At 40.9% G+C, this 12,020-nt stretch overlaps 1 protein-coding gene across 2 annotated transcripts in view; it reads left to right on the forward strand.

Annotated features, from left to right (window-relative positions):
- The first annotated feature begins 6,172 nt into the window (after positions 1-6,172).
- opn4xb (opsin 4xb) overlaps positions 6,173-12,020 on the forward strand; it is a 31,001-nt gene continuing 25,153 nt past the window's right edge. For both annotated transcript variants that reach the window (XM_061901887.1, XM_061901925.1), the window contains exon 1: positions 6,173-6,521. In XM_061901887.1, the coding sequence (XP_061757871.1) occupies positions 6,355-6,521 (167 nt within the window). In that variant the 5' untranslated portion in view covers positions 6,173-6,354. The remainder of the gene's footprint in view (positions 6,522-12,020) is intronic.

Consider the following 12,020-nt stretch of genomic DNA (forward strand, 5'->3'; position numbering starts at 1 on the left):
CAGACCTGTCTCCCATTGACCGACTCCTCATTCTCTCGTATTTTTACCAGATTTTTCAAATAATCGTAATTTTACTGGCATTCAGGGTCGAGTTTGAATAAGCACACATGTGACTAAATATGGTTCCTGGGCCTAAATGGACTATTATTATACACGCTATCATCTGAACCAGTGCAGGGACATTAGTCTTATTGCTCGTAGCAATAGATTGTCAAATATGTGTAATGTAAACATGAATATGAGTAAGTTATCAAGGCCTGCAGAAAATAATCCCTGGAAACATCTGTCAAGTGTAGAGTGATGTAGTGCATACATGACTGTGTAGACAGACGTGTGTGTGTGTGTGTTTATGTTTGTGTTTGTGTGTGTGTGTGTTTGCACAAGTAAAGAGTGATGTCATCTTCTTATTGCAGCAGTGCATGCTCACTGTTGCAGATTAAGGCTATCCCTGACTGCACAGGCTTAGTTTACATGTCTGTCACTCTTAAGCTCTGCATTCTGCCCCCCCCCCCCCCTCTTCTCCCCTTCATCCTCTTTATCAACCTTTCCAGCACCATAAAAAGCAAAGACCTGCCAGTGCGGCATGTTGGACTCCTCCAAACGCTTGCGGAACATTTTAGTGCCTTCTGGAACACGCCAGCCACCAGTGGTTAGTGATGCACAAACATGCCCTAATGCTGATAATTCTGCATCGTTGTGAAAACAACCTGTGTGAATGTTTTCATGCTGTCAAAAATATCTTTAAGGGGCGCTATATACATATATAAAGTCAAACATATATATATATATATATATATATATATATATATATATATATACATTCACATACATTTAATACAATCAATTTAATATAATGAAAATAGTGTGTATATATATATATATATATATATACATATATATATATATATATATATATAGTCGACGTTTCTGTGGTTTATCTGTTATACGGTGCTCAATACGGTACAGAATATACGTTCGGTCAGGAAAAAACACGGACTATATCATCCCTACAAGCCTGTTTTGCAGGGTTCCCCTGCTCTTCAGGGGATTTTATTCTATTTGTATATAAAATCCCCTGAAGAGCAGGAAATCCTGCAAACAGGCTTGTCGGGAGAGTATAGCCTCTGTGTTTTTTCCTGACCTAACATATATACAATGAAGAAAATAAGTATTTGAACACCCTGCTATTTTGCAAGTTCTCCCACTTAGAAATCATGGAGGGGTCTGAAATTTTCACAGTAGGTGCATGTCCACTGTATGAGAGATAACTTAAAACGAAAAATCCAGAAATCACAATCTATGATTTTTTTTAACAATTTATTCGTGTGATACAGCTGAAAATAACCATTTGATCACCTGTCTATCAGCTAGAATTCTGACCCTCAAAGACCTGTTAGTCCGCCTTTAAAAGTCCTCCTCCGCTCCACTGCATTATCCTGAATCAGATGTACCTGGGTGAGGTCGTTAGCTGCATAAAGACACCTGTCCACACCATACAATCAGTCAGACCCAAACATTCAGCATGGCTAAGAGCAAAGAGCTGTCCAAAGACACCAGAGACAACATTGTACAACTCCACAAGGATGGAAATGGCTCTGGAGAAATTGCCAAGCAGCTTGGTGAAAAAAGGTCCACTGTTGGAGCAATCATTAGAAAATGGAAGAAGCTAAACATGACTGTCAATCTCAATCGGAGTGGAGCCCCATGCAAGATATCACCTGGTGGGGTCTCATTGATGCTAAGAAAGGTGAGGAATCAGCCCAGGACTACATGGCAGGACTTGGTCAATGACCTGAAAAGAGCTGGGACCACTGTTTCCATGGTCACTGTTGGTAATACACTAAGACGTCATGGTTTGAAATCATGCATGGCATGGAAGGTTTCCCTGCGTAAACCAGCACAAGTTAAGGCCCGTCTTAAGTTTGCCAATGACCATTTGGATGATCCAGAGGAGTCATGGGGGAAAGTTTTGTGGACAGATGAGACCAAAATTGACCTTTTTGGTCATAATTCCACTATGCGTGTTTGGAGGAAGAAGAATGATGCGTACCATCCCAAGAACACTATCCCTACTGTGAAGCATAGGGGTGGTAGCATCATGCTTTGGGGGTGTTTTTCTGCTCATGGGACAGGACAACTGTACTGTATTAAGGAGAGGATGACTTCGGCCAGGTATTGTGAGATTTTAGCCAAAAACCTTCTTCCCCTCAGTCAGATCATTGAAGATGAGTTGTGGCTGGATCTTCCAACATGACAATGACCCAAAGCACACAGCTAGGAAAACCAAGAAGTGGCCTCGTAAGAACCATATCAAGGTTCTGGAATGGCCTAGCCAATTGAAAATCTTTGGAGGGAGTTGAAAGTCTGTGTTACTCAGCGACAGCCCAGAAACCTGACTGATCTGGAGAAGATCTGTGTAGAGGAGTGGGCCAAAATCCCTCCTGCAGTCTGTGCAAACCTGGTGAAGAACTACAGGAAAGGTTTGACCTCTGTAATTGCAAACAAAGGCTACTCAACCAAATATTAATGTTGGTGTTCAAATACTTATTTTCAGCTTTATCACACAAATGAATTGTTAAAAAATCCCAGATTGGGTTTTCTGGATTTTTTCTTTTTAGGTTATCTTTCATACAGTGGACATGCACCTACCATGAACATTTCAGACCCCTCCATGATTTGTAAGTGGGAGAACTTGCAAAATAGCAGAATGTTCAAATACTTATGTTCTTCACTCTCTCTCTCTCTCTCTCTCTCTCTCTCTCTCTCTCTCTCTCTCTCTCTCTCTCTATATATATATATATATACATGAACTTCACGGTGGCGGAGGGGTTAGTGCATGGGTGTCAAACTCTGGCCCGCGGGCCAAATTTGGCCCGCCGTGTAATTTAATTTGGCCCTTGAGGCAATAATAAATTAACATTAGAGCTGGCCCGCCGGTATTATACAGTGGCGGTGCCGCTGTATCACCGTATTCAACACTAATTTTCATACTTGCCAACCCTCACGAATTTCAGTGCCTCCCCCCGAAAATCTCCCGGGGCAACCATTCTCCCGAATTTCCACCCGGACAACAATATTGGGGGCGTGCCTTAAAGGTACTGCTTTTAGCATCCTCTACAACCTGTCGTCACGTCCGCTTTTCCTCCATACAAACAGCGTGTTGGCCCAGTCACGTAATATATGCGGCTTCTACACACACACAATTGAATGCAATCATACTTGGTCAACAACCATACAGGTCACACTGAGGGTGGTCATATAAACAACTTTAACACTGTTACAACACACTGTGAACCCACACCAAACAAGAATGACAAACACATTTCGGGAGAACATCCGCACCGTAACACAACATAAACACAACAGAACAAATACCCAGGACCCCTTGCAGCACTAACTCTTCTGGGACGCTACAATATACACCCCCGCTACCAACAAAACTCTATTTTGCATGTCACTATACAGTTATATAAGCCTTGCTTGTTCAATATTCAATGCAAAACTTTTTTGGGTCCCTATTAAAATGTTAAGTTGTTAAACTATGGCCCGCGTCCTTGTTCAGTTTAGAATTTTGTCCCACTCTGTATTTGAGTTTGACACCCCTGGGTTAGTGCGTCTGCCTCACAATATGAAGGTCCTGAGTAGTCAGGGTTCAATCCTGGGCTCGGGATCTTTCTGTGTGGAGTTTGCATGTCCTCCCCGTGAATGCGTGGGTTCCCTCCGGGTACTCCAGCTTCCTCCCACTTCCAACGACATGCACCTGGGGATAGGTTGATTGGCAACACAAATTTGGCCCTAGTGTGTGAATGTGAGTGTGAATGTTGTCTGTCTATCTGTGTTGGCCCTGCGATGAGGTGGTGACTTATTCAGGGTGTACCCCGCCTTCCGCCCGATTGTAGCTGAGATAGGCACCAGCGCCCCCTGTGATCCCAAAGGGAATAAGCGGTAGAAAATGGATGGATGGATGGATGATCTTATGTCAAACATACATCGATCTTACATCAAAAATACATCGATCTTATATCAAGCATACATCAATCTTACGTTAATTATACAGTAATCTTATGTCAAACATACATCGATCTTACGTCAAACTTACATCGATCTTACATCAGACATACATCGATCTTACGTCAAACATACATCAATTTGACATCAAACATACACATCCGTCGATCTTACATCGATCTTACGTCGATCCTACGTCAAACATATGTCGATCTTAGGTGAAACATACATTGATCTTACATCAAACATACGTCGTTCTTACGTTAAACATACATCGATCGTACGTCGAACTTACGTCAAACATACGTCGATCTTACGTCAAACATACATCGATCTTACTTCAAACATACGTTGATCTTTCGTCAAACATATATTGATCTTATGTCGATCATACATCGATCTTAAATCAAGCATACATCAATCTTACGTTAAACAAACAGTGATCTTAAGTCAAACATACATCGATCTTACGTCAAACATACATCGATCTTACATCAAACATACATCAATTTGACGTCAAAGATATATCGATCTTATGTCAAACATACGTCGGTCTAACGTCAAACATACACCGATCTTATGTCAAACATCTGTCGATCTTACGTCGATCCTACATCAAACATATGTCGATCTTAGGTGAAACATACATTGATCTTACATCAAACATACGTCGATCTTACGTCAACGTAAGATCAATGTCAAACATATATTGATCTTACGTCGATCATACATCGATCTTATATCAAGCATGCATCAATCGTACGTTAAACATACGGTGATCTTATGTCAAACATACATCGATCTTACGTCAAACATACATCAATCTTACGTTAAACATACAGTGATCTTACGTCAAACATACATCGATCTTACATCAAACATACATCAATTTGACGTCAAACATACATCGATCTTATGTCAAAAATACGTCGATCTAACATCAAACATACACCGATCTTATGTCAAACATCTGTCGATCTTACGTCGATCCTACATCAAACATATGTCGATCTTAGGTGAAACATACATTGATCTTACATTAAACATACGTCGATCTTACGTTAAACATATCGGTCATACGTCGATCTTACGTCAAACATACATTGATCTTATGTCAAACATACGTCGAGCTAACGTCAAAAATACACCGATCTTATGTCAAACATCTGTCGATCTTACGTCGATCCTACATCAAACATATGTCGATCTTAGGTGAAACATACATTGATCTTACATCAAACATACGTCGTTCTTACGTTAAACATATCGGTCATACGTCGATCTTACGTCAAACATACATTGATCTTATGTCAAACATACGTCGAGCTAACGTCAAAAATACACCGATCTTATGTCAAACATCTGTCGATCTTACGTCGATCCTACATCAAACATATGTCGATTTTAGGTGAAACATACATTGATCTTACATCAAACATACGTCGTTCTTACGTTAAACATATCGATCACACGTCGATCTTACGTCAAACATACACCGATCTTATGTCAAACATCCGTCGAGCTTACGTCGATTCTACATCAAACATATGTCGATCTTAGGTGAAACATACATTGATCTCACATCAAACATACGTTGTTCTTACGTTAAACATACATCGATCTCACGTCGAACTTAAATCAATCTTACGTCGATCTTACATTAAACATACATCGATCTTATGTCAAACATAGAGGAACTGGAACTTGTGTTGTATCATGTTGTATGCTAGCATGTTCCAAATAAAGTCAAACTCAACTCAACGTTGCCATAAAATCACAATCGGCAACATCCCGTCGGATTTTGCTCATGTCTCCCACAAATGCTACTCACAGCCACCAGGGGGCACCCGCAGTGACATTTCTGACGTTTGTGTTCCTTTTGTTCGCGTTACATTCACCCAGGCTGAAAAATTGGGCGCCAATTAACCGTGGCTGATGTTTGCATGCCGTGATGTCACGGAGTATGCACGCGACACAACTCTGGAGTGGGAGCGATGCCTGGCGTCTTGCGCGCCGATAGTAATCGCGACGCCGCGTTATGTAAGCATCTGCTAAGAGAAGAGCTCAGAGCTGGGCCTGCTGACATGGAGGCTAGGAGGGCAGAGAGAGAGAGAGAGAGAGAGAGAGAGAGAGAGATGATGGGAGAGGAGGGAGGAGAGATGATCAGTGTGATGCACAGCTGCTGTGAGAAGCTGCTTCCCAAGAGTGTTTGCTGCTTTTGTGTTATCCTCCTCCATCTTCCATCGGGTCTGCTGAAGTTCCCCCACAACTAGTCTGGACAAAGTATGGAGGCCAGACCACAGGAGGTGGGAGCCCCGAGCCCGCTGCCCCTGGCCGTCTGCCCGCATGCGGTCCACTGAGAGCATGGAGCCCGAGAAAGCTCACACCCAGAGCAGCTTCTTCAACAAGGTGGACGTACCCGACCACGCTCACTACATCGTGGCCGCGTGCATCCTGGTGATTGGCACGCTGGGTGTCGCGGGCAACGCCTTGGTGATGTTCGCTTTCTACAGGTGAGGCGGGACTTTTTGTGCAGTGCCCAAAGATTTGCGGTTTGGAATTTTGAAAGGTTTTTTTTGTACTTTTATTGTTTTTTTTTTGCTGTTGTTTTTGGGTTTAACTGCAATTTCATTGTGGACCACTCGTGACCCCCAGGCCGCAATTTGGTGTCAAATATTCTCCTGAGAACCAGCGTCCTCTGCAATGGACATTTGTGTTCTGCAAAGAGGGCTGTTTTGTTGCTGTTGTTTTTGTGTTTAATTGCTATTTTTTGGAAATTGAGAGCCACTCGTGATCCCCAGGCCGCACTTTGGACACCTTTTGGTGTCAAATATTCTGCTGAAAACCAGCGTCCTCTTCAATGGATATTTTTGTTCTGCAAACATGGCTATTTTTTGCTGTTGTTTTTGTGTTTAATTGCTTTATTTTTTTTAAATTGCGAACCCCTTGTAATCCCCAGGCCGCACTTTAGACACACTTTGGTGTCAAATAGTCTCCTGAGAACCAGCGTCCTCTGCAATGGACATTTGTGTTCTGCAGAGAGGGCTATATTTTTGCTGTTGTTTTTTTGTTTAATTGCCATTTTGGGGAAATGGCAGACCACTTGTGATCCCCAGGCCGCACTTTGGACACCCTTTGGTGTCAAATATTCTCCTGAGAACCAACGTCCTGTGCAGTGGACATCTGTGTTCAGCAAAGAGGGCTGTTTTGTTGCCGTTGTTTTTGTGTTTAATTGCTATTTTTTGGAAATAGAGAACCACTCGTGATCCCCAGGCCGCACTTTGGACACCCTTTGGTGTCAAATATTCTCCTGAGAACAAGCGTCCTCTGCAATGAAAATTTTTGTTCTGCATACATGGCTATTTTTTTGCTGTTGTTTTTGTGTTTAATTTCTTTTTTTATTTTACTTTTTTAAATTGCAAAACCCTCGTGATGCCCAGGCCGCACTTTAGACACACTTTGGTGTCAAATAGTCTCATGAGAACCAAAATTATCTGCAATGGACATTTGTGTTCTGCAAAGAGGGCTATTTTTTGCTGTTGTTTTTTTTGTTTAATTGGCATTTTTTGGAAATGGCGGACTACTCGTGACCCTGAGGCCACACTTTGGACACCCTTTGGTGTCAAATATTCTCCTGAGAACCAGCGTCCTCTGCAATCGACATTTGTGTTCTGCAAAGAGGGCTATTTTTTTGCTGTTGTTTTTGTGTTTAATTGCTATTTTTTGGAAATTGAGAACCACTCGTGATACCCAGGCCGCACTTAGGACACCCTTTAGTGTCAAATGTTCTCCTGAGAACAAGCGTCCTCTGCAATGGACATTTGTGTTCTGCAAATAGGGTTGTTTTTTTGCTGTTGTTTTTGTGTTTAATTGCTATTTTTTGGAAATTGAGAACCACTCGTGATCCCCAGGCCGCACTTTGGACACCTTTTGGTGTCAAATATTCTCCTGAGAACCAGCGTTCTCTGCAATGGACATTTGTGTTCTGCAAAGAGGGTTGTTTTTGTGTTTAATTGCTATTTTTTGTAAGTTGAGAACCACTCGTGATCCCCAGGCCGCACTTTGGACACCTTTTGGTGTCAAATATTCTCCTGAGAACCAGCGTCCTCTGCAATGGACATTTTTGTTTTGCAAACATGGCTATTTTTTTGCTGTTGTTTTTGTGTTTAATTGCTTTATTTTTTTTAAATTGCGAACCCTTGTGATCCCCAGGCCGCACTTTAGACACACTTTGGTGTCAAATAGTCTCCTGAGAACCAGAATCCAGTGTAATGGACATTTGTGTTCTGCAAACAGGGCTATTTTTTTGCTGTTGTTTTTGTGTTTAATTGCTTTTTTTTTTTTTTTTAATTGCGAACTACTCGTAACCCCAGGCCGCACTTTGGACACACTGTGGTGTCAAATATTCTCCTGAGAACCAGAATCCTCTGTAATGGACATTTGTGTTCTGCAAAGAGGACTATTTTTTGCTGTTGTTTTTTTGTTTAATTGCCATTTTTTGGAAATCGCGGACCACTTGTGGCCCCTATGCCGCACTTTGGACACCTTTTGGTGTCAAATATTCTCCTGAGAACCAGTGTTCTCTGCAATGGACATTTGTGTTCTGCAAAGAAGGATGTTTTGTAGCTGTTGTTTTTGCGTTTAATTGCTATTTTTTGGAAATTGAGAAAAACTTGTGATCCCCAGGCCGCACTTTGGACACCCTTTAGTGTCAAATGTTCTCCTGAGAACAAGCGTCCCCTGCAATGAAAATTTTTGTTCTGCATACATGGCTATTTTTTTGCTGTTGTTTTTGTGTTTAATTTCTTTTTTTATTTAATTTTTTTAAATTGCGAACCCCTCGTGATCCCCAGGCCGCACTTTAGACACACTTTGGTGTCAAATAGTCTCCTGAGAACCAAAATTCTCTGCAATGGACATTTGTGTTCTGCAAAGAGGGATATTTTTTGCTGTGGTTTTTTTGTTTAATTGCCATTTTTTGGAAATGGCGGACCACTCGTGACCCTGAGGCCACACTTTGGACACCCTTTGGTGTCAAATATTCTCCTGAGAACCAGCGTCCTCTGCAATCGACATTTGTGTTCTGCAAAGAGGGCTATTTTTTTGCTGTTGTTTTTGTGTTTAATTGCTATTTTTTGGAAATTGAGAACCACTCGTGATCCCCAGGCCGCACTTTGGACACACTTTGGTGTCAAATAGTCTCCTGAGAACCAGAATCCTCTGTAATAGACATTTGTGTTCTGCAAAGAGGACTATTTTTTGCTGTTGTTTTTTTGTTTAATTGCCATTTTTTGGAAATGGCGGACCACTTGTGACCCCCAGGCCGCACTTTGGACACCCTTTGGTGTCAAATATTCCCCTGAGAACCAGCGTCCTCTGCAATGGACATTTTTGTTCTGCAAACAGGGCTATTTTTTTGCTGTTGTTTTTGTGTTTAATTGCTTTTTTTTTTTTTTAATTGCGAACCACTCGTAATCCACAGGCCGCACTTTAGACACACTTTGGTGTCAAATAGTCTCCTGTGAACCAGAATCCTCTGCAATGGACATTTGTGTTCAGCAAAGAGGGCTATTTTTTGCTGTTGTTTTTTTGTTTAATTGCCATTTTTTGGAAATGGCGGACCACTCGTGACCCCCAGGCCGCACTTTGGACACCCTTTGGTGGAAAATATTCTCCTGAGAACCAGCGTCCTCTGCAATGGACATTTGTGTTCTGCAAAGAGGGCTGTTTTTTTGCTGTTGTTTTTGTGTTTAATTGCTATTTTTTGGAAATTGCGAACCAGTCGTGATCCCCAGGCCGCACTTTGGACACCGTTTAGTCTCTAATATTCTCCTGAGAACCAGCGTCCTCTGCAGTGGACATTTGTGTTCTGCAAACGTGGTTATTTTTTGCTGTTGTTTTTGTGTTTAATTGCCATTTTTGGGAAATGGCGGACCACTCGTGACCCCAAGGCCGCACTGTGGACACCCTTTAGTGTCAAATATTCTCCTGAGAACCAACATCCTCTGTAATGGACATGTGTGTTCTGCAAACAGTGCTATGTTTTTTTGCTATTGTTTTTGTGTTTAATTTACAATGTCAAAGTCACGCCAACGTCACTCTCTTGGTTTACGTCTGCTCCAACGTCTCACCCTCCTTCGTGCTCGCTTCTAGGAGCAGTCATTCATCCTCAGTATGTTCAGCTTCAAAAAGATAAAGTTTTGAATCCTCATTTGTCCAAAAATAGTTTGTTGTCTGTTACTAAGTCTGATTAGAAAACCTATGTGTTTACGGCAGTCGAAGACACGTTGTTGCCAGAAATTATAAAACGGTAATAAATGAGCCGAAGAACTAGTTCAAGCAATGATTAAAATGACCAAAATATTGTCAATATTGTACATGTAATATATTGTTATGAACATAGCTGTTACTACATTATGTATAGACTTGTAGTGTGATGGTGGGTTTTGAGGACTACAACAATGACTCCAATTAGCTGCATCTTCCAAGCATTTTTTTTTAATCATCTTTAAAATAAATTCAAAAATATGTCTTTGTCTTTCATAATGATTTTGAACGATAGGCAAAATAGAAATAAAAAATGCTGTTCCCCTTTAAGTAATATTGAAATGTGAGGTGTTGATTTATTTTATGGAGGAATGTTATTAACGTTGCACTTGACAAACCTACGTTTCGTTTCCCAGAATCATGCGCCCTAACGAGGAATTCCACACGTTGTCCTATGTTCGTAACGTGTCTTTATTACAAAAATGTTAGCCTGTTTCCCACCCAGAATCATTCTCCCCCCAGTTCACGGGTCGGCAACCTAAAACCAAAAATAAAAAACATGAATTTGTTTTGAGCCGGAAAAAATAAAAGCCTTCTATAAGTCTTATAATGAAGTCAACACATGACGTAAGTGTCTACATTAGCTATAATAGCCTACCATCAAAATGACTATGTGTCGCAGGCTGAAGCGAATCTTTAGTTGATAGAAATGTTGAAATTTAATATTTACTCTACACATTTTTGCTACATTAAAAACCATTAGTAAATCAGAGGCTACTCAGAAGGTGATATAAGTCCTGGAAATGACTGGCATTTAATGACCAAAGGTATAGATGTGTGTGTCCAAGTTAAAGGAAACGCCAGGCTGTTTTCTCCTGATGGATTTATTACAATCTTTGGCAAGCAAGGTAACGTTTGCTGTGGTCTGCAACAACATGGCACACAAACAACTATCTGAAATGCAGCCAACATTACATATACATAATGTGTCATGAGACATGCAAAACTAAATCATATACAAAGAGGATAAAAGTAAAGGATATTAAATGGGCTCAAATATACCTACAAATGAGGCATAATGATGCAATATATACATACAGCTAGCCTAAAAAGCTGCCTGCAGGAGCAAAGGTCACCGCCTCTGTCCATGGTGCTGAGGACAGAGCTCCATTAGACGGGGGCGTGGCAATGCTGACGGCCAGACACAGCTGGCAGGTGATTAGATTTCACAGGTGGTACGTGTTAATCTAATCATCTGTTGTCTTTAACAGTAAGCGACCGGGAGCAAGAGAGGGAGAGGACACGGACGTGACTGAAAAGTCACGTTCTGCAGGAGAAAGATTTTGATTAAAAAAAAACCTATGTACATTAAAAACGTTGTTAAAAACTGCAAACTTGGCTCCTGTGCCGTGTCTAGCAGTTCCACAGTAGACACGGCACAGGAGACAAACACCAATTTACAAATTACGGAACTGTTTCTTTACTTGCACAATTTTTTAAAATCGTTGAAAAACTGTTCAATAACAGATTAGGAGAGTTTCACAAACAAAAATAGAATATTCGCTGAGAACCAGTATCGATACTGAACTAATATTTCAACTTCAATGGCTTTAATTGAAATTACAGATGAAATTACCAATGCAATAGATAGTAAAAAATGTGCAACATCTGTGTTTATGGATCCAACTAAAGCATTTGAAAAAAATTACTCACAATATTTTAATAAAAAAAAGTAGAACAGTATG

The sequence above is a fragment of the Nerophis ophidion genome, linkage group LG01 (genome assembly GCF_033978795.1).
Source record: "Nerophis ophidion isolate RoL-2023_Sa linkage group LG01, RoL_Noph_v1.0, whole genome shotgun sequence".
In the NCBI taxonomy this organism is placed as follows: domain Eukaryota; kingdom Metazoa; phylum Chordata; class Actinopteri; order Syngnathiformes; family Syngnathidae; genus Nerophis; species Nerophis ophidion.